This window comes from Solenopsis invicta, chromosome 14, assembly GCF_016802725.1.
Source record: "Solenopsis invicta isolate M01_SB chromosome 14, UNIL_Sinv_3.0, whole genome shotgun sequence".
In the NCBI taxonomy this organism is placed as follows: Eukaryota; Metazoa; Arthropoda; class Insecta; order Hymenoptera; family Formicidae; genus Solenopsis; species Solenopsis invicta.
In genome coordinates, this window is record NC_052677.1 from 10,975,750 (window position 1) to 10,999,437 (window position 23,688).

Here is a 23,688-nt window from a genome sequence, read left to right on the forward strand (position 1 = left end):
TGCGTAAAATGAATGTTTCTTTATTAAAGAACCAAATTCTCTCTGTTACTATTAAACATCTTTTTTAAGTAAAAATATGAATGTGCAAAATATGGGCATAAACGTATTTATATGTATTAATATCAATGTTAATGTAAATAATTCAAACTATAATAAATAAAAAATTACGCGAAAGTAGACGTAATTAATCATTTGTGCACATTCTCGACCCCTGTTCTGGATGCAACATACGCGATACGCGTCAGATTTTATTTGCAGCAAAATGGATGTTAGCACGGACAACAACCTACATCCATTTCTCGAGAGATGGATGTGGGTTGTTGTCCGTGCTAATATCCACGCTGTTTTTAACGGCGGGTTGCAAAACGGATGTGACACGTAGTTCCCATTCTGACCAGAATAGATGTGCGTCACTAGTGTACGGGAGTTTCGAAGCGTTATAGGAAAAAGGCCGCCGTGGCCGCTCTCAGGTTCCTCTCTGACTCTAGTAAATTTGTTCACTTTTGCAATTTTCACTCTAGTTACATGATACACAATCGACCTTTCCTGTGCCATCCCTGACGTTATCTAGAGATATGTCGTGCTAACGTGTTGGCAAGCCTGACTGCGACGAACAGTTGTCATTCTTTTTCCGCGAGTGTGGTCGTGCGATTTTACGTCGCGCTCGTCCGTCCCGTTTTTTCGTGTTGTCGCATGTAAAATGCGTTAGCTGTCGACTTCGCGGATTAGCATTTTACTCAGGTAAGACCGCAATACTCGTGAATATCATCCTTCGCACACGGGCGCATAATCGTCGCGCGCTTTTGAGGTTAGTTCGCACTCCCGTCAAAGCAGACCCTTTCGCTCCCGCTGAAAGAGGCACGCATTTGTTTTATTTGCGCGTGTTGTCAAGCGTGACAACAATACAAGGCATTCGCCGATCTAATAATGTATGTACTTGCGAACACTCTACACGATGTGCCAGCGAATACCAATATATTTATGAGTGCTTGCAATCGCTTCATGCAACTTTCGTGAGATCTTGCCCGAGAGAAATTGTCGATGACAGCGGTCGTTCATTTGGCAAAATCCGAAATTTTGTATTGATTAACTTCGCAAAGCTTAGACATTTAATTTAATCAATTCTTCAAATTTGCCTTCTCCTCGATTTAGCCAAGATTTTACTCCAACTTGAAGATTAACGTTACAACAGTCTTTATTTCACAGTGTAGTAAAATATGCAAATGCCAGTGTAGAACGGTAGAAAGAAAATTTAATTTATTTACATCTCAACTTGTATTTCTATTTTCATGTATCTTTCCCTTCATACCTCTTGAAAGTTTCTTGTCAAATTGATTTCTTTTTCTTTTACTGTACTTTTTGTTTCTTTATATACGTGTTACTTTTTACTAACAATACATAATGTTATTGTTGCAGTGCAGTGTAATAGTGAAACATAGAGCATGATGGAGCCAAAACCTTCTGGACTGAGACCACCGTCGAAGATAGGCAGGCCTTGTTCCACCATGCCTCCCAGACCGGCAATTCCACCTTCCCCATTAAGACCAGCATCCAGTGAGTCTTTAAGAAAATTTGTGACGTTCTCTTTATTGTTGCATGCGTATTGTATTTTTATATTATTTGACTGTATGTTGTCTGATACATGTTTACTAAATGTTATACTTTGTACTATGATTTTATATTGTAGATATATATACTATAGATATCTGACATTGATAGAGATATAAAATGTGTAGCAGAGTTTTATGTTAGGAAGGTGTAGAAAAATAGATACTGCATATCTATTTTGTATCAATAAATGTATATACACTCACAAATAGGAAGTGTTCAATTTCAAGTCAATAATATGTTTTATTTCTGTCTCTGTTTTTTTAAATACTTTAAAATGTCTTATTTTTAATTAGTGTTTAGACTTAAAACGTTAAAACGTTTTTAAAAAATTGTAACAGCTTTAAACGTTTTGGTGTTTTAAATCTAAACGCTTTAAAACATTTTTAAGTATTTATAAAACAGTTTAATATCTTAAAAATTAGAATTAAAATAAAAACTTTTTTTGTGTGTATGATTTTTATAATACTCCATTTCTGTATAAGAAGACTAATAAGTATCTGTCAGAAGTTTTTACTTTTGGTTTTACTTCTTAGTACACTGATAGATAGAACACAAATAGAAAGTGTTTAATTTTAAAATATTAAAATGTTTTATTTCTGTCTCTATTTCTTAAATATTTAAAAATGTTTTAATTTTTAACAGCATTTAAACTTGAAACATTAAAACGTTTTTTCAAAGATTGCAGCAGCTTTAAACGTTTTAGTGTTTTAAATCTAAACACTTGAAAAAAATTTTTTAAATGTTTAAAAAACGAAATCAGAAATAAAACATTTTAATATCTTAAAAACTAGAATTAAAATAAAAACTTTTTTCAGTGTACATAATTTTTATAATACTCCGTCTCTGTAGATAATAAATGTCTCTCAGAAATTTTTACTTCCGGTTTTAGTTCTTAGAACATTGAGACTAGATGAAACGAATCTGCCAAAAATACTCTTCCATAATTACTTTATCACACACGAAAGGGTGATTCATTGTTATTTGCCTCATACACACGAATTACAATAGAAATTAACAATTTAGGCGATAGGTGAAAGGGCAAGTAAACTTTTGCGTCATCAACGTTAATCTAATGTTGTAATGCTGATTTACTTATGCTGTGAAAACTGTTTGTCTTAACGAGGGTATTTGACATTATTACGAACGTTATATGACTCGCATCGCGCCGAGTGTCACGTTAATTCATCCCGGCGTGCACGACGCACACCGGGCACACCGTGCACGCCCACGGATCGGTCGTGAACAAGCGTGAATGCGAGCGGTCCAAGAGCCCGCGAGTTGTTGCTCGCGCGAGTCGTTCCTCGGCCGTTCGCGACGTCGCATCCCTCGCGAGAGAGAAGGAGAGAAACTGGTAAATATTTTTCACAAGATACACACGAGAATTAATGGCGAGTCGCGAATAGTGCTTACCTTTCTGCTTGCCTTTCTTTGTTAAAGGCGAATAAAAAGAGAAACACGTTTCTCCCTGCTTTGCGTTCGAAAGAGTAAATTGCGGTGAGTAAGAGTTAAATTGCTCGTCAATATTGAAAACACTTCGAACATCCTGTGTTTCCGCTACGAGCTTGGTTTAATCTAATGGCAATCATCATCTTATTTATTTTATGCCTCATAGCTTCACAGTAATTAGTATTCAATTCGATTGTTGATTTATACGCGATTTATACCTGTCGCTGTTCTTCATTCGCGTGAACATCGATTGACTCGACTTGTCACGATTAATCGGGGGTGTATTTCTAACACTCGGGACGTACTTTTTAACAATAAATCGTTCTTCGAAAAGTGAAAGTAACTGGAGCGATTAAGAATCGTTGTCTGTTGCGGGACATAATTGGCACACCGAGACAAAATTTGTGGAAAAACTAAAATATATTTAATCCGATTACGTTCACACAATTATTGAGCTGGTTTAGTCAATGGTTCTTGATTAAAAAAAAATTTAATGGTTGACATTAATAAGCTGTACCTTTTCTACGTGCTATTAAATAATTGTTGAATCAATCCAATATTTTAGGTGAACGTATCCGATTAAATATTTTATTTTTGTTCAATAATTTTTTTTTCAGTGCAGATAATTCGAAAATTAAATTTTTCTCGGGAACACAATGATAGGTACAGTGTTTCTAAATATTTTAATTTGTTTAATATGTCGCTGCCTCATGAAATAAAATATTTCCCATACAAAAATACTCTCGGTAGTAAGTTACACACACACACACTATGATAATTAATTTCGTGGAAAAATTATCGTCTCACGTTGCTTTATCATTCCAATGCTAACTTTACATAACAATCTCCTCTTATGATCATATGATTGACCTATTTTTCCTCGCACGAAAAGTTCAACCTTCTTGACTACATTTCTTACGCCAGTTTACAGTCTTTTTTTCATTTTCTTTACCTAAAATCTGAATTTTTATTTTTTTTCATTGTTTCCTCTTTTTTCTCTAAAATTCGAATTTAAAAAATTTTTTTCTGTTGCTATTTTTCCATTCTTCTTTCTTTCTTTCTTTTCTCAGATTCTCCCCTCGTGATAACCTTATTCTAAGATACGCAGAATGCAAGCATGACACGCAAATATGACACGGCGGAAAGCAGATTTTACATCGCTTTATTTTTCTGCCGCGCAGATCTCGGCGCACCTCTCGATGATGCATAACGGGCGAGATGCATTTTCGCGGTCGCATCCAGGGCACGTATCTTGCCTTATTGGTGCAACGCCATTGAATTGCCTTCGCTGCACAATCGCACGGCGTCGGCTGACGCATTGCGATTATGCAAGCGGCTATTGCATGTTTATCCCGGCGCCTGCGATTTCATCTGGGCCGTTTCAGTTTTCCTCAGCGTTGCCTTTTTTTCTCCAATTTTTTTCTCATTTTTTTTCCTTGTATCCTGCGTTTTGATACTCGTGGAAGATCGGGCGATTGTATTGAGTTTCGCAGTTATGATCGAAAGACTCAAGGTCTCCGCTTTTCGCGCGCGTTTCGTGCGAGATTCCGCGGAAGGATATGCAACGAAATTGCCAATAATTTCTAAAATTTTACATGAAACCAAGAGAAACGTCTCGAATGTTTTATCGTTGAAAAATTAAAATTACGTTTGTATTCAGTTTTCTGAAATTCGACAAATCAATCAAGAATTAAATTGAATCGAACCAACGGAATTTAAACAATTTAAACGGATTGTTGACTATATAAATATTTTTGAAATAATTTGTGGAAAGAACGTAAATTTTTAGATATAATCATAGCAATGAGTATATTTGTGCAACATTAACTGTCAAAACAAAATAAAATAATAATACTTTGCTATTATAATCGATTACAAAATTTTAGAGACACTATCTCTACACTGAAAAAATTGTTTATGTTCAAGTAAATATATTTATTTTTTTTTAACATAATTTCCTCGATTTAAAAAATATTTTCCAAGTTTAGAAAGAAATTATCTCATACTAGCTAATATTTATTTAAATTGAGAAAATGATGTTAAAATAAAGATATTTATTCGAACATAAAAACAATTAATTATTAAATATTCTATCGATTATTATGCGGCTTACGGCGGCGTTATCGATTTTTCAATTGCTGCACTTGGATTTCGATTATCTGATTTTTTTTTCCCTTTCGACAAGAACTCAATCGCGATGGCAACGGAAAGGTAGAGGATTCCTGCGGCAGCGGCGCCTCGCACTGACGCAATCGTTGTCGGCATGGTGTTCTGCGGTAACCATGACACCATCGGCTAAATATGGAGAGATAAACGGTTTGTGAGCGCGCGCGGGGTTACGTTCATTTCGGGCCGCTTTGCCGTTTGCCTGTTTGACGCTGTTAAAGCCGGTTTTAAGAGGCCATCCATTCGAATTCCGCGATCTGACGAAAGTCCGCTGTTAGTCTTCGGTAAATACGTGAGAAATACGTGGGCACCACGTGTACGACGGCTACGAAAGCGGTAGCACGTAGACTCGTTTTACCCGTTCCGTCCGAGAACGTGATAGAATATACAATTATATGTATACATTTTTTTCAATCAATTCGAGTTTTCCTTGTTTTTACAGTTAGGCAAAAACATAGTTGGCAGAAAATATATAGTATCGTTAATTGTTGTAATTATCGATGTAGCGTTTACAACCACTTAATCACGTACGCCCACGTCGTAAACTCGTTATAACGCGGGATGAATTACATGTAACAGCTATAACGATACCTCTCCGGTAGATATTAGTCTTGTTTACGTGTTGTTACGCATGAGGGATCAAAGTGCCCGTGTATCCAACGGCAGCCTATGCGGCTATTCTTCACAGCCGTGTCGTATCGAGTGATCGGGGTACTTGACTCCCTATTAACCCTGCAAAACCCGTGAGATGATCGACGGGATAAAATAATTTGGTAATATCCGAATTCGTTAAACATTCGATAGAATCCGAAAATTCGATCAAAATTCTTAAAGATTATTTTTTTATCAATATTATTTTCATAAAAAGAAAACTTTTTATTAAATAAATTTTTTTTTTAATTTTATGTGCGCGCGCGCGCGCGTGTGTGTGTGTGTGTGTGTGCGTGCGTGCGAGTGTATACGTGTGCGTGCGTGCGTGTGCGTGTGTGTATAACGTGATTGTAACGTTCGCCTTTCGACGTTGATTATTACAAGAATTTTTACGGAATTTCGAGTAAATAATAAAGTAAAATTAGCGATGATTTGCCGAAGGATTTTGAGATCTCATTATTTTTAAAACAGCTGTATTCGTAAAAAGGAATTTACGCAATTACATGTGACGTAATTAATTAGTGATGTTCCATGACATAAAAGAGTAACGCGAGATACATGCAAGAATTGATGTAAGAGCGATTAATCGTGTGAGACGCATAATTCGCAGACACTCGCGGACGAATCGCGGCGCCACGATTACGCGTCAGATCACGTCGGTGTACGTATTAATCACGGCCAACTCGCTCGCATCAAAAAGTACAGTGTATTCTGTCATCGTGCGATCGGGGCACGTCGCGTATGGCTCTAATAATTAAATGCACCGTCGTCGCCGCGAGGTTTTGCATAGATTATTACGCAGTATCGCATCTGGATGTGTCTCGCAACGAACGGGTTGAATTTTAATTTTTAACCAGAGCTTAATCGACCATGCAGTTGCATGCGAAACTTTTCACGTTTCGTGATTACCTTTCTTCTCTCAATACAAGAAAATTTCTTTCATAATTATATCTTGCCTTCTTCATTTGTATTATTTTTTTAAACGTTACTTTAACAAATTGATTTTATTAAAAAATTTTAATTAGCATTTAGCTCGGAATACCCAAGAACACCCACGCTTGGCTACGTCTTTCAATTTTGACGTTTCGGGATCGGGGTACCGTCGCTCGTGGGTAACCGCGCTGTCATTGAGAGCGACGTTAAAAAAAAGTCGTATTAAATGCAGATTGCACGGCGATAAAATTGCCAGGATACATAAAACGCCTCTCTCGGCCGCGACCGCGGCAGCGGCGGTGGCGGTGGTGGCTGCGGCCGCGTAATCGCGATTTCATCTCGTCGAACAGAGGTTCCAACCCACGCGACCGACCTACTACGACAAGGCATGCGCCCACGCGCTTTTCCATAAGTAATTAATTAAATCGCGAATCGCCGCGATACCCGGACATACCAGCGATTCCTTTTGCGGAGTTTTTTTCACGCCACGGGAACATCGGCGACGCGAACGATGAGCTTTGTAATGTCGTCGCTACAGGCGCCTATACAAGGAAACTGCGATGCCAGAAACAACGTCGCGGAAGTGAGCGAAAGAATTTATAATCAATTTCTGAAAATTATTAATATTCTAAATATGAATTATTCTTTATATAATATGGACAGCTGCGCCGAGAGAAAATGTTGTAATGGTGGCAACTATAAGAGGACAACTTTTGCAAATTTTGTTAATAGAATTATAATATATAGTTAAGTGAACTACATTATTGCAGTTAAGTTAATGGTTAAGAGAGTTAATAAAAAATAGTTATAATATAATATAATATATGAATTAAAACTAAATAATTTTATTAGTTTTCTTAGCCATTAACTTAGTTGCAATAATTATAATATAGTTTACTTAATTATGTGTTTATTACAATTCTATTAACAAAATTTGTATGGATGTCCCCTTATAATTGATACCAATTTTTTCTCTCAATGTGAAATATACTAAAAAAAGAGTTCAGTAATAATAATCTATTTTTGGAAATAATTTCAATTAAATGTTTCTTAATATAATCAAATATTTAGTAACCAAATAACAGTAACTAATCGGTTATTAAACAGTTACCAAATATTTGATTAATATTAACTGAACATTTAATTGAAATTATTTCACCAAAACTTAGTAACTATCGTCTGGGTTTGGTTATTATTGCTGGACTCTTATTTTCAGTGTAGAAGCGAGATAAGTTAATTATTTATGAATGCCGAGAGACGGAAAGGGGCGTTTTTTTTTCGTTGATTTATTAAAATAAACGTGATACGATCGTTCCATTCAAAAAAATATCTCGCATGACTGCATATTGCACTAGAAATCGCCAGATCTTATCGGCGTCATCTAGACACACCCTTGACTCGCCATTAATGATTCGTTTTACATAACTCTCTGTCTTGAGCCGATTGTAATCGACTTCCGATGCCGATTATCGTAACGACAATTACAGGACCAAGCCCTGATCCGATTCGCGCCGAATCACCTCGCGTCGTCCCCTCTTTAACGTCACTTCATAATAATTAGTAATTAACTTAGCGCCGCATAATCAACTTTGCAACCTCGCACCAATGTCAGCATGTATCGCGAAAATTTATTATCGGCGTACAAATTGGCCTTGAAAGAGAAATACGAAGTACGTAAAGCACAAATAAAAATGTATATATAATTATTATATTAAAATTATAAATTAGATAAATATTATACATTTAATATTATACTGTTTATACTCATTTGTAAATTAATATTAATTTCCAATATCTGTTTATCTTCGTCGAAATTTATTAGCTTGCACGTAGACTAATGTCATCTCGTTGTTGTAATTGTGTTGAATCGTAGCGACTCGTAATACGAATTATTATTAGCGCGATAATTGGCAATTAAAACTGATTGGACGAAATTTTAATTGAATGATGCACTCTCGACTATGGCAAAGCGAAATGATTTTCGCGCCGTGGTACGCTTCATTGTCCGCCCTTTATTTTCATTTTTGCAACGATTTGCATTATTTTGCATGACAACGGCAGATCAGATGGAGCCTCTCTGGGAATCGCACGGCCGTCAGTTAAACGAGGCTAACTTGCGAAGAGGATCAGGTAAGCCGCATTCAATCAAGTTTTTCTCGAAACCTACTCGAAGATCATAGATTCGTGAAGCTGTTCACAAGAAACAGCGGTTGATCTTTCGTGATCCATAAAACCCCTAGAGTTACGCAAGACTAATAAAACTTGAGTTTGATACGAGCCATTAATTAATATTCTTATTTTATTTTTTCGAGGTTTAGAATGTTTCAGATTTTTTTTTCAAATAAAATGTACATTGTATATCCTAAAGCCAGACCTTACTAGTGAAGGCACGAAATCGTTTCAAATTAAATCGTTTTCACAATAGTGAGGGATCTGTGTGAACTTTCGTAAGCATAGCTGTAAGTTTGTAAATATTATTGGCCTGTAGCAGTGCGTAATTGTATCCTCGTTAACGGCGCCTTCGCTTTGCGTTTACATTATATTATTATTATTATAGTTCAATAATGTAACATTTATATTTGGTATTTTATATGTGTATTTTATATGCATGCGTGTAATATAATTTGCACTATCAATTAGCAATTGTAATACGTTGTCGTTGAAATTTATTAGCTTGTCTTAATGTAACATTCAGGAGGTTTGTAGAGTGCCCCAAAGTTACTGAATGTACGATTAGCTGTTTATAATACCTATCTTTTAATATTGTTAAGTTTGTAACTAAAGCTAAAAGTCTCTTGAAATAGAATCTTTTTTTTTGATCATAAAAAAAATTATTTGAAAACTAGATGTTGAAATATTAAGAGAAGGATTTCTGGTGAAAATCGAGATTACAAGTTACGAAACATTCTCCACAAATGTAGCAAAATGTCATCAGCTTTATCGAATCTGCATGCTCTGTGCAGTGATTTATTTATCTCCCAAATTTTTTCCGAAGTCGAATATATGTAGTTTGCTATTAGCGTTACCGATATTTCAAAGAGAATTCTCTTCGGCCTCGCGTAGATACCAGCGTCGTTCTAACCGAGGACACCGACAGCTTTAAGATCGGAGACCGAGTATGGGTCGGTGGCACAAAACCAGGCACAATCGCTTATATCGGCGAGACCAAATTCGCTCCTGGAGACTGGGCAGGAGTCGTCCTGGACGAGCCCATCGGTAAGAACCGCCGTAACGATCATAGCCAATCATAAGAGTTGTAGAGAATCGAACGTTTCGAATGCGAACCGATTCTTAAGACATCATATTTCTAAAAGGTTTTCCTGACCAATTGTCAAAATCGTCTAGATCATACTATAACTGAAGTCTCATTAATATAATGCGGAAAGAGAGTTCAGAAAGAAATCCTAGAAAGGTCGATATATTTAGTGTGCATGTATATACAGATCAGTCGTTTGCTTCGATCTCTCGTTCGCTTACAGCGAAGACGAACGTCCGTGACAATAAATCAGTAAACAGTCCTGGGTCTCTTAGTGAAAATATCGTCAAATTCTAACGGTTCGCCTACGATAAGAAATCCCGTTGACCCCACGACTAAAAGAAAGTCTTTCGACCGACAAAAAGAGGAGAGATAAATCGGCGGGTGTCGGAAAAGAGTGAAGGTGGACTTCAAGTTCCTGAATCTTGAACTTTAGGGAAGAACGATGGTTCAGTCGCCGGTAGCCGGTACTTTCAGTGCGAGCCGAAAAGGGGGATCTTCTCGAGGCTCACCAGACTCACCAGGTTACCGTTGGGCGATCATCAGATGAGCATGATCATGTCGCCGACGTCGCCGTCCGACAGCACCAGAGGCGGCTTCCTCAACAAATCCATGTCGTCGTCACTGAGTAAGGATCGCTACAAGAGATACTCGCCACGTCCGTAGACTTCTAATTAGCGCTGCACCCCCGAACGCACGCCAAACGCCGTCTACAGACTTTTATTTAGTTTCTTGGCTTTAACGCTTTCGCCTCCCTCGCTGTGAGAGAAAAATATTTGATGATCCAAAACAGCTCGGTGTGAATGAAATAATTTCATTCTAATATTAAATCTTTTTTTAAAGCCAAATTCATACGTATTTCTTTTGAGCAGATTGCACTATAAGATTTATATAATTTAATGCTGTTGTTTAACATTTAAAAGCTCTCGTTGAAATTTTCTATCTGGGATGACGATCGTGATAAGAAATATTTTATGAAAAAGTTAATTATAAATATACTTGTGCATTAAGACGCTACTTAATGCGAATTTGTAATTAGAATTAGATATGATAGAAAAAGTGAGAGAGGTGAAAGAGTTAATCGTAGTTGCTATGTGGGCCTAGAGGCTTGAGAAGCATAAATTATTTTTTTTTTTTTTAGTTACTTTGCATTATTTTAATTATGGCAATGCGATAGTGCTTGATGAACGCTTTCTACTATGGAAAGTAAAACACGCAACTCAATGTAAAAGAAAAAAAAAAAATAATTTAGTTTTGCCAGCATGCAGCGTGACGTGTGACTTAATTTAAGAATTTTTATTTAATTTTTATAATAATAATTTAATTTAATTTCGTGAATAACGCGCTTATCAATAGAAGGTATATTTAGCAAACGTTGCTTACAGACGTTTATAAGAGCGATGGAGCAGTTTAATATTTTTTAAAAATCAGAGTAAAGGTGCTGTCTAATCTAATCTCGAGAGTAATAAGTTTATCCATTGAAAATTCGTCGAATAAACAAATTGATTTCTTTACTCTCGTTATTTTGTAGAATGGAGAAGCATTTTCTTTTATGTACAATAAAAGGAACTACTCTAATTTGTTTCTATCATGTAGAAGATGATAAGATTAATTTAACTGAAGGAACAATTGATTTATAATAAATAAAGAAAGAAAGAAAGAATTATAATAAAAATATATGGACACAGAAGGGTGAGGAACTGTGTACTTGTAAAAACATAAATTATATATAGATATAGTTTTATCAGTACTTATCAAAGAGAAAAAAAGGAAGATTAATTTAATGAAACAATTTAACGACGAAAACCTAGAAGCAATGTAATTTCGTCATCGTGTAGAAAACGTGAACACTTTAATTTTAATAAGACAGCCCGATTCTCACGTGGTTCCTTAACCGGTTGGTGAGTGACATGTAATAATGATCGCGCATATCGCTGAAAACTGTGAATGCAGATACATCGACGACAAGCCTGTCGTCCACGAGGGGTGGCGACCTGAGGATAGGTGAGCGGGTGATAGTGTCGTCGAGCCAGGGCAGCAAAACCGGCGTACTCAGGTATCAGGGTTCCACGGAATTCGCCGCTGGTGAATGGTGCGGCGTGGAACTGGACGAGCCGATCGGCAAGAATGACGGCTCCGTCAATGGCAAAAGGTGTGCATCTTCCTCGTTGTACTCCTCAGTAGTCATCTTGTCGCAAGAAAGAAAAAAAAAGAAAAGAGAGAAAGAATATTGAACTTGCTTCTTATCTTCGATCATTCAATCTCGAAGCTCTTGATTGCTTTCGAAAAAATCTATTTTACAGTCTATATTAGAAACGTATTACTTCATCTAAGTATTACGTGTATTGTTTGTGAAAAATTTTCTTTTACGTCGTTAGATTAATGAAAAATCCAGGAGATCCTGGAAATTTATGTTCAAGAGCCAGTTTCGATCTATATTATCTGACACTAGGCTTTTAAAATACTGGAGATTTTAATTTTGAATTTTCTGTAAGAAAGAGAGGATTTAATTTCTGTTTCAAAAATTCCCCAATGTCTCAGAGTATCTTTAAAGTTTTCCCCTTTTAATTCGCTTGATTCCCACTAATAAATACGCGAAACGCTCCACCGAGAAAAAGAAAATTCGTTGAAAAACTAAAATATTTAGTCCGATACGTGCAACTGAATATTGAGTTGATTTAATTAATTCTTGGTTAAAAAAATTTGCATGATTGACATAAATAAATAAACTGTATCTTTTTCTGTGCAACTAAATAATTGTTGAATCAACCCAAAGTTTCGTTCATCGTATCGGACTAAACATTTTAGTTTATTAACAAAATTTTTTCTCAATGCCGAACCGCGTCACGAGACGTGATTCGCATAGATCTCCCCTTACACTCGCGAATCGCAAATCCCTGGGATCCCGCGGAACTAACCCACCCATTGATCCAGATACTTCGAGTGCTTGCCCAAGCACGGCTTGTTCGCGCCCGTGCACAAGATCAGCAGGTCGCCGTCCAACAAGATGCCGTCCTCGTGCGTGGTGCACAAGCCGACCGGCGCCGCCCTCAATGCCAGCCTCCAGAAGAAGAGCGGCTCGCGCGAGTCGCTTGCCTCCAGCGTCGTCTCGAGCGTCATCAGCGTGAGCGGGAGAACGAGCGTGGCGAGCACCACGGCGAGGGTAAGGTTCACCATGCCAGAATGAGGGGACGAGAGGATGCGCAGCTGTCCTACGGCTCGCCGCCAACGTTGTTGACCCCCTACTTATTAATCTAGCTAGTAGACTGTATTGTTGTTGTTCTTGTTGTTCTCGTTGGTGCTGGACGATTGACCCTCGAGTCTTCCTCGAGAAACCAACGCGAGAAGCTCGACTTTGACTGATTCCTCACGAGAAGCTCATGACATAAGGGCACTTTAGTTTCGAACGAAGGACTCGAAGCGATGTTTTTTTTTTTTTTTTTTTTTGAAGAAACTGCAAGCGACTACACTTGCGGAAGAACGCAATGCTAGATTGATTCCATGTGTTGCAATTACGGGAAGCTGTTACAAACTATCCCCTATCTCGCTAATTTTCGCAGCTCATTTTTGCATGGAACTCTTTAAACTGAATTTCAAATTTCCGCCATTTAAAAAATTGAGAATTCAATTCGCTCCTTCGATTAATCCCATGTTCATTCATTAATCTCTTTCGTGGATTGTGAACCTAAATTCCTCATCGCGTCGAATCCTTCGCGATCCAAATTTTTCTCCCGCGAAGTCACTTGAGGGTCAATCCCGCCGTAAATTGTAGTCATTGCCTGCCGCTTTTTATAGGCAGCCTATTTTCTCTTTTTTTTTTTTTTAACACTGACTCTTTTGTTCGAAATTTTGTACCTTGTAGCGCGCGTGATGTTGTGACTGGTGCATCGATTGTTATCTAAGATTGAAGGATTGCACGATTTTATCTTTGTTTCTTCTGTTTGTTTTCTGTTGTGTTTCCGTTACGCCCCGATATTCCAGAGGCCTGGCATGCGCACGTCGACACCTGCACGAAGTTCATTGCAGGTGAGACCGTAACTCTGATATTGCTGATTAATTAATTATCCTCTCCAATTAGAAGCGATCGCCGGGAAGCCATCCCGCGACTCTCCCATCGACCAATCCCGATTGTTGTAGTTCATATACCCTGTAGAAATGGATGTATAGATGTAGATTATTACAAGCCGGTTGCGACGCGAATGTATGTTACTTAGGATAATTAGCGAGATCTTTAGCCGACTAGCCGAAGCTCGATCGAGCGATCGTCAACGATTGCCGACTGCGATTTTTATTTATTTTATTATTTGCCATTATTAATTTATTGTTATCGCTCGTCGCATCGTCGAAGCTTATAATACATAGCGAGATCTCTGTAAAATAATGTTAATAAAATCCCACGTATTCCCTTCCCCGTAATGTTCCCCGGCTTCTAGGTGAGTATCTCTCTCCTACGTCGCTTTATCCACGCAATAATAACAGGTCGCCGTTATTCCGCTCGACCGTTTGATTCCTCCAGGCGCGAGATTACTTCAGCTGCTCGATCAAGTCGTCTTTAAGGATTTTTCCGCGGCATAATCGAGCACAGATCGGTATCTGTGTTGGCAGAAAAGTGACGGCTGGCATCACCGAGCCGATTAATCAAATCTTGCCGCTCGGGTAATGCGATCTGAAGTATTGGCCGTCGATTTGTATTGCTAATTGCATATGATCGATGCAGAACGACGTAGTACGTCCGTGTGACTACCTCGCGGCTATTTGAAAACTCGTCGACAATTACGCGATCTGTTGCATAATGCGGCATGCAGCAACGCGAATGAAACGATCGCTCGGAGGATTTTCAATCGGCGACACACTATATACATCTCGTTCTTATTGGAACTTAGTATTCAAGTCGAGTAGAGAGCCAGTGAGCGTGTCATAGTGCTGCTAACTTACTTCGCTCGTGTTTTCTATTAAAAAAAAAAAACTCATACGATGCAGCAAGAGAATCGCGTCAATTATTTGCTTCCATTTTGTTCCGTTTTGCGGCTTTTGCGAGAAATTAAGGACGCATGGAGTAAGAATTAATGCTTAAAGTCGCTCGTTTTGTTAGTTTGCAATAATTTGTATTTGACGCAAATGAAAGAGCAAGTTTCTCGCTTAAAGTCGCCCCAGTCGACAGCATTCACAAAGGAATAGAAGATACATTATTTCAGTGCATTTCTGTTTTCTCTTTGCGATAATTCTCTGCCGCGAGTAATGTGTACAGGCTATTTTACCGCAAATCACAATAATATTATTAAACATGAAAGTTTGAGTGCTAGTGTACTTTATTGCGCTAATATTGCGATGAGACGTTTCCTTTTTCTTCCAAAATCCTTCCTCCTAAAGTTCTTCGTGACGACGTTGAGTTAGAACCCAGCTCGTACTTTTAGGAGATTTTGAAAGAGAAGCAGCAGGAGATCGAGTTCCTGCGAAAGGAGCGGGACCTGGAACGCGAGAGAGTCACCAAAGCGGCGAATCAGGCTGACCAAGCGGAGCAATCGGCGCTCTCGATCAAGCAAGAATATGAGAAGGTAGATACTCGCATTACCGTCGAAGTCAGATCACGTTGGCGGGCGGACCTTCAAACGGGGACAAGCATATTTGAACACGCGAAATATCGTGCTCCGTTTTTATTCGGGCTTTTATCTCTGTTTGCGGAGACAATATTGTGAGTTTGAAATCTCTCGCTTATCAGCGTGATAAACCGAAACAATGTCGCATTTTTACGTTTCTGAAGTTTTGTCCCAGTTTCGAAGTCCCTCTGTTCCTATCTGTTCTTTTTTTTTCTCGGCATTTTTATTGTTGACGATGTTCAGTATCGCGAGCAGATGCAGCAAACGATCAGCGAAGCGGAGCTCACTGTCGCCAAGCTCCTCGACGAGAAGAGCGCGTTGGCGCTGCAGCTGGAAGAGGAGAAGCGGAAGTGCGAGGATCTTCTGTTTCGCTTCGAAGAAGAATCCGTGTATAAAGACGACATTCAGGTACGTGCGTCTGAATCAGTTTTATACAGTTCAAGCGCCTATCTTAGGCATAATAAATGCTAACTCTCATTTAAAAAAAAAAAGTATTCAGAATCCCCAGTAAGTATATTCATTCATGCTATCATTTTGTCCACATTTTATACATTTTGCTATTAATAAAGTTATATACACACAACTTATCTCGGAAAATGTTTTATATTATTACGATATTTTTTCTTGAATACACACCCGATATGAGAAGGAAGTTCGTGCGATATTCCGGTAAAAAAATCGTTCATATATAATTATATGTATATAATTATATATCAAATATATCAACATATATTAAAATATATTTAATAATATATAGTTATATATATTATTAAATATATTTTGTGCATGATTTTTATACATAATTATATGCAATTGTATATAATGTAATATCATACGTAATTATATATAATTATATATAATTTATATGTATAACTATAATATATAAATATACATAACCATAAACAATATAATTACATATAAAATATTTTTTACCGGGATTTTATACGGATAATGTTTACATTTTATTATGTCATCCTGATTTGTTCGAATGTGTGCTGCCGTTTCATAATAATTATAAAAATATTATTCGCAATGCTAGGAGACCTTTTATGATATCTATTACTATTAGAAACAAATATTGTACACGCTTTTTTCGTTATAAAATGCGCAATTCGCGGGCTACCGGTGGTGGGTAATGTACGTTACGACACGTGCTTAGCTACATCAACTTGATAAAAAGCTAAAGAATTAGCAACCTTAAGACAACAGAATATCCTGTGCGAAAATATCATAAATAATTATTTCAAAATTGATATATGTTAATTACGATTTATTTTAGTATCAATATTAAAATTATATACAGCGAAAATTTAAAGAATTATTTTAATTACAAATCTTGTCGAGTTTTATTTAAACAACCTTCGAGGAAAAAAAGAAATCTATTTTTTTACGAGGAGAGAATACATTCAGTTTTTCTGTTAATCCGGCAAACTTATCATTTATTTTCAGAAAGAGAGATCTGAGCAAAGTGTGAGTATCCGATGCTTCGAGCCCGGGGAAGGATTGACGCAGTATTTCGGCACCGCTTGCCTAATCATCACTCTAGCCATGTCATTTTGCATTTCGTCGCAGTTTCTATCAGAAATTTGTCTGACTTGGAACGCGCAATAAAAAAAAAAAAACGCTAAGAAACGCTAACTTTGCGCCGGTTATACTAACAAAACTAAATTATATAATGCATTGTAACGTTGTCTTAAAACGCTTATTAATCGCGCCCGAGCTTCAGGAAAGATTAAATTCGCGCGCGATAATTCCCGCGTCGAGCATTTTTGTATTTTAAATTGTAGAAATTGTTATCGCATTTACGAGTTTCGTCGCTCGACCCTAATTTTACATATAAATCTGAATTAACAATGGTTAACTTAGTCACGCTTTGCTGTTGTGGAGTAACGTAACTTCTGCAATCACACACGCTTCGTTCTGCATAAAGATGTACACAAAATAATGTCGTGGGCGTGATGTATTTGTATTATTGTTTATTTGATGTACTCGTTTACATCACGTTTTGTTATTTATTTATTTGTTGTAGGCATTGTATTAATTTTTTAATTGCTTTTTTTTATATCTTAAAGTTACATATATTTCGAAATTATTTAATCTCCTTTCTCGATTGTTTGTAGTTTATGTTTGTATGCACGAATACCAAAATTAAATAATTATGTTTATTGTCAATTGGGCACATACACACGCGTGAAGTTGTTGATTTACTTCTTTCTCTCTCCATCCGAGATGAATTATTTATCTCGTACATTTCAATTACATGCTTCGCATATCCGTTGTGCTTTGTATTTTTCGCTTATATATACGGTTTTTGGTATTAACAAGTTTTTTATTTCCACAATTACTGGAAATTTAAAACGTCTCTTTTTCCCTCTCATTGAAAATCATTTCGTTTAAAATAAACTCACGTAATATGTTCCGAATGTGGACTATGGTTAAATCTGACTTTATATGGCGTATATTTGTGCTTTGTTTTGATATAAAAAATTATAACAAATTTAATTTTTTCGAATTAACTTAATTTTCTATATAACAATAAACAATTCTGATTAATGAATTGTAAAATCTTATAAGTTAGAAGAAAATACGAATATTTAGAATTTAAATGGGCAGTTTAAATAAATAACATTTTAAAAAAACAATTTATAAAAGTTATCGATTGTTTTATATTTTTCATAATTGAGAAAATAATTGCATGTTAATATCTGAAACACATCGTGATCTGATACCTTTCTAAGGACTAAACGTCTACCTTTATCACACTAGGTCATAAATACTGTAAATGAAAGCAGGATCAAAGAGCTCGAGAATAAACTCGCGGAAGAGCGGCGGGAACGCGGCGTTCAGCTAGAACGCGACAGCACCAAACTCTTCGAGGTTGAAGAGGAGTTGGCCCTGCGTAACGAAATCAGTTGCGCGACGAACTCGCAAAACTCGCAACTTCAAGGTATCCGCGACGCAGCATTAGATCTATGCGCGATCAGATCTTAAATCTTCTAGATTTGAGATCTACCCAAGAGTTTCGCTCTTCCTCTTTATCTCGAAGTGGGTTTTTAGATCTGGAGAGTCGGAACCAGAGTTTGGAGGAGATCAAGAGTAGCCTGGAGAAGGAAGTGCAGGAGAAATCGAATCTGGTGGACGATTGTGTGGAACGCATCCGGGAACTGGAGCTTGTGGTAGGGAAAACGCAACAGGAGAGCACGGCACACAAAGAGTCCGAGAGTCGTCTAGAAAAAGAACTAGGAGCTGCCAAACAGAGCTTGCAAGACAAAGAGACATTGGTGGAGAACATGAAACAGGAATTTGAGAGAAGCGCAAGTGCGTTGAATGAGGAGCTGCGAAAATCGAAGGAGACAATCGAAGCGATGAAGAAAGAGAGCGTGAGCGAAAAGGACTCGCTGCTATTGGAGTATCGGCAAACGATCGAGGAGCGAGATCGGTTGATCAGAGTGAAGACCGAGGAGCTGGAGAACGAGTCCAAGAAGCTGTTGGAGCAGCAGAATGCGGCTTTGGAGGGTCTAAAGGCCGAGAACGTTAATCGTATCCGTGAACTTTCGGAATCTTTCGAGCAACAATTACGAACGAAGGACACGAAAATCGAAGAGTTCTCGCAGAAACTCGAGCAAAAAGTGTCCGAGACCGAGAGACTGTTGGCCGAATTGGCTGCTGAGCGAGAACTTTGCAAAAAAAAGGACGAAGAACTGACTAATGCTCTTAGAAAGTTGGAAGGTTCGTTCCGTAAAAATAAAAATCAAAAAATTCGATTAAGAAAATTTGGATAATTGAGAATTTTAATCTTTTCCGTTGTACGATTGTGTAACGTACGCGAATATCGATTGGCATTCAACAAAGCTAGCTTTCAACAATTTTGATATTACAACATTTAATTTATTACGCAAATAATTTTTTATTCTTATTAAAGTATGTAATAATAAATTGTAACAATAAAAGAGAAATTACAAATTGGCAAGACCGAGTCTCATTGATCTTACATTTTGTAGAACTAAATACGAGGCTTAAATTGGCTGAAGACAGCAACAGTGTGTTGTCAAAACAAATTCAAGACTATAGGTCTAAAAGTGAAGACAATGTCAGGATTATTCAGGAAAAACAAAAATTGGTAAGTATTTTTCTTTTCTCATTTCACACGGATGTGGCATTTTGTTTTCACGTTCGTGATCAATCTAGGAGCAAGATCTGGCTAGTTTAATCGCTTCGGAGGAGGAATCCACCGCGCGATTAAACAAATTGAGCGAGGAACTGAAGGTGAAGGACAAAGAGCTTGCGGAATTGCGAAATGCTACTGTAGCACAAATAGGAGAAATAACTAAACGTTTCGAAGCCCAAATTAATGACAAAGTCAAATGTATCGAGCAGATAAACGCAGATGTCACGCAAAAGGCCTTGTTGCTCGTTAAACTGGAGAAAGATATCGCCGATTTGAAGGCAATTATAGCGAGCAAAGACGAGGAGATCAAACATCTTCTCGAGAAAACTTCAGGTAAAATCAAAGAGAAGATCGATTTGAAGTTCACTCCGTTCTCACCTTAAATTCGTAAAATTAATTACGCGTTAATGTAAACATAAAGTAATTCGTTTTAAATCTTTTAGAATTGCAAGACGCCTTCACATTATCCGAGCAAACAAAGACGAATTTGGAGAGCGAACTTCGCGTATTTGAGTCGAACGTGCAGAAGTTGAATCAACAAGTCGCAAGGGCAGAGGAAAAAATATCGCAACTCTCGTCGCAGAAGGAGAAACTGGTTGGTATATAATTATTATTATTTGCAACTAATCTGTTGAATTAATGATCGTAATTTAATTGTAGGAGTCCGATATAGCGAGTGCGATTAGCTCCTCCGCTGATTCGTCGGAAGAGCTATCGAGATACAACGAGGACTTGCGAAGAAAAGAGAAGGAATTGGACGAAGCTCGCGAGAAGATTTTTCAAACGGAAACTGAATTGAAACAAATGGGGGGAAAACTGACTAGTATTGAGATGGAATTAAACAAGAATACAGCGTTAGTCGAGCAACTGCGTTCAGAGAAATCGGACTTGGAGTCGCGGGTAGACAAAGCTACAAAATCAAATGCAGATTACATCGAGAAGATATGCGGATACGAACGGGAAAAGAGCGAATTATCGACAAAGGTGGAAGAAGGTGAACGCGCGCAGAAAAAATTGAAGGAGAAGTCTGATGAAGTTATTAGTCTTACGGAGCGATTGACAAAGAGAGACGAGGAAATTACTAGTCTTCGTGGGGAGTGCGAAACCTTGCGAAATTCTTGCCGAGAGGAGACGTCCTCGTTGCAGAAAAAAATTACGGATTTGTCGACCGAATTGTCGACTTCGCGCGATGAAATAATGAATCTGCAAAAATGCAAGAGCAAATTGGAGGCCGATCAAAGCGCGAATCGTTGGTCGATCGAGGAACTGACGGAGAAGTTGCAATCCGAATCCGACAAAACGTCGAAATTGGAGAACGCGATTCAGGAGAAGAATTCCAAGTTTCAGGATGTGGAAAATAAATTGTCGGATTTACGGAAAATACATGATGCCTTAATTAATGATAAAGCGACTGCCGATAAGAATTTAACGACGTCTTTAAACACCATGACTAGCACGGTGGAAGAATTACGAGATAAGTTGAAAGACGCCGAAGGAACAATTAAAGATAAGATGGATGAAGTTTCAAAGACGAAAATTGAAATAGAAAAATCGCAGGTTCAAATAGCCGAATTGAACGTCACAATCTCTTCCATGAAAGAAGAACATATTCGTAACAGCGATGAACTGAAGAATGCGCAAGAAGCGATCACGCAGAAACAAAGCAAAATTAATGAATTATCCGAAGTCAAGACTGTTTTAGAAAACTCAGTGAAGTCATTGGAGACTCAGTTATCGAATTTACACGAGGAGTTGGATAAAAGGGAGAAACTGCGGGCAGAGACGGAAATTAAAATAAAAGAATCGGAGTCTTCCAAAGAGGAAGAAGTATTGAAACTGCGGAATTCCTTGGAGTGCGAACTTGCAGCCAGACAAAAGAAGATTGAAGACATAAATAAGCAAAATGAAGAATTGGAGGAGAAGCTGCGATTGTCACAAAACGTTGTAGATAAACACAAAGCTGATTTAGATGAGAAAGAAGTTACTATCGATAAATTAAAGGCGCAAGTGAAGGTTCTGGAGGACGCGCAAGTAGAAAGGATTAAAGCGGAGCAGCAGTCGCGGAACGAGGAGATCAAGCTGAAGCAGAATGAGCTGAGCGGCGCGAACAAGCGAATCCACGAGCTGCAGCACACGGTGAACACGCTTGAGAAGCAATTAACAGAACAGGAAACGAAATCGGCCGACCTAGCGAGAACTATGGAGAACAATGAGAAAGAGGTGAACAAGAACGTGCAGAATCTACAGGAGAAGCTGAACGTCGCCAAAGTTGAAGAAACGCGGCTTCTGAACGAGCTGAGTCGGCTGGAAAAAGAGAACAAGCAAGTAACCGCGAAATGGATGGAGGCGATGAATCAGTTGAAGTTATCGCACGAAAATTTAAAGAATACTTATGACGGTACGGGCGAAACGAAACAGCACATCGTCGCGAAGGACATCGATGTTACGAAGCTACAAGAGGAGAACGATACCGTGAAGAGCCAGATAGACTTCCTGAACTCCGTGATAGTCGACATGCAACGTAAGAATGAGAGTTTGCAGTGTAAGATCGAGGTCCTCGAAATGGGGGTCCCCGCGAACGAGGCCGAGGACTACACTCGAAGCACGCTGGACAAGCGAACGGCGACGCCCCGTATGTTCTGTGATATTTGCGATCAGTTCGATCTGCATGAGACAGAAGACTGTCCTCGACAGGCCCAGGATTTCGTGGAAAGTGCCGAGACGAGACCGGTGAAAACGTCGAAGAAGAAACCATCTGTGGAGAGACCGTATTGCGAAAACTGCGAGATGTTCGGACACGACACGCGCGAATGCGACGACGCCGAGACATTTTAACGTTTTACGTCCGTAGCCTTGTTCCGTTTGCTTGCCAAATGTCCTGTAGCTGTAAAGAGATCTGTTGAAATTTACAGAGTATATTTTTGTAAGCCGGATTTTTCAATTGGATTTTAAATTTGAATATGAGTCTTCCCGCGTAAAACGGATACACCCGAGAAACATCGTAAGAATTTATGTTCCCTCCAAATGACGCGAATTAGACCACTCTTTATAATAATTTTGACATCATATATCCTTATTTTGTTATTTTCTTCTAGTTTGACTAAGATACTAGATTTATTAACAATTTTTTAGCGCAATTTATCGCCACAAAATATTAACAATATAAAACAATCTAATTTGCATGTAACATTAATCTTGTGTTTTTTAGCGAGATTTAAAAACTGGTTATATAATATCATTAACACTCAATTAATAATTTGTTACTTTTGTCTATAGATGCATTTGAAGGGATCATACATTCGTTTTCGAGCTTTAATATCTATTTTATAATATTTTTGGCGAGTTACGTATAGTTTGTATATAATAGATACTTAGATTAATTAGTTATCCCTTTATTTAATATTTATTAAATTCGCGTTTGCGCGTTTTAAGATGACAGTTCCTGTAATGCACGCTGGTAAATAGCGAAATATTGGACGTAAGATTTCTCCCATAATTAATTCACGTCTTCTCTTCCAACATGATATTCTTACAATACTCTCCGCTACAAGATTCTTCATAATCTTCGTCTAATTGGAAGAAAAAAAGGAAGAAAAAGATTTCTAACTATACAAATAAGTCTCAAACACACATTTGAAGCTATTTTACAAAAATATCGTGGCCTGCTGTTATCTTGCCTTCCGTTATGAATCTTAGGATTGAAATATATTTTCTAAGTCGGTTATATTGTTGTAATATGTGATGCATTAAAGATAATGCTTTGTAGATAAAAATAAACGAATTGTTCGCGAAATAATGATTGTAGATCTGTAAATTTTATGTCTTGCATCCTTTTTTCATTATTAATTTGAATTGTGTGT

General features: G+C 37.7%; 1 protein-coding gene across 8 annotated transcripts; it reads left to right on the forward strand.

Annotated features, from left to right (window-relative positions):
- The first annotated feature begins 585 nt into the window (after window positions 1-585).
- On the forward strand, window positions 586-23,621 carry LOC105199216 (restin homolog). Of its 8 annotated transcripts, none has more exons than XM_011166191.3 (17): window positions 586-741; window positions 1,417-1,554; window positions 8,869-8,937; window positions 9,871-10,023; window positions 10,500-10,691; window positions 12,017-12,215; window positions 12,998-13,226; window positions 14,045-14,089; window positions 15,478-15,618; window positions 15,904-16,068; window positions 17,110-17,130; window positions 18,427-18,607; window positions 18,718-19,389; window positions 19,662-19,780; window positions 19,849-20,161; window positions 20,272-20,423; window positions 20,489-23,621. In XM_011166191.3, exons 2-17 carry the CDS (start codon window positions 1,443-1,445, stop codon window positions 22,661-22,663), a joined length of 4,938 nt encoding a protein of 1,645 aa, XP_011164493.2. In that variant the 5' UTR covers window positions 586-741; window positions 1,417-1,442; the 3' UTR covers window positions 22,664-23,621. The 8 variants fall into 8 exon arrangements, with proteins under 8 accessions (XP_011164493.2, XP_011164494.2, XP_011164496.2 ...); XM_011166192.3 differs by having other exon boundaries at window positions 15,916-16,068; XM_039456991.1 differs by lacking the exons at window positions 586-741; window positions 1,417-1,554 and adding exons at window positions 2,410-2,962; window positions 3,049-3,105.
- Window positions 23,622-23,688: the final 67 nt, after the last annotated feature.

What these genes read in the sequence shown, in the direction of transcription:
- LOC105199216 (XM_011166191.3), top strand. Translation starts at nt 1,443, where the DNA reads ATGATGGAGCCAAAACCTTCTGGACTGAGACCACCGTCGAAGATAGGC. An exon ending in CGTCCTGGACGAGCCCATCG is followed by an intron (nt 10,024 to 10,499) that starts GTAAGAACCGCC and finishes CTTGAACTTTAG; the next exon opens with GGAAGAACGATGGTTCAGTC. An exon ending in CTGCACGAAGTTCATTGCAG is followed by an intron (nt 14,090 to 15,477) that starts GTGAGACCGTAA and finishes TCGTACTTTTAG; the next exon opens with GAGATTTTGAAAGAGAAGCA.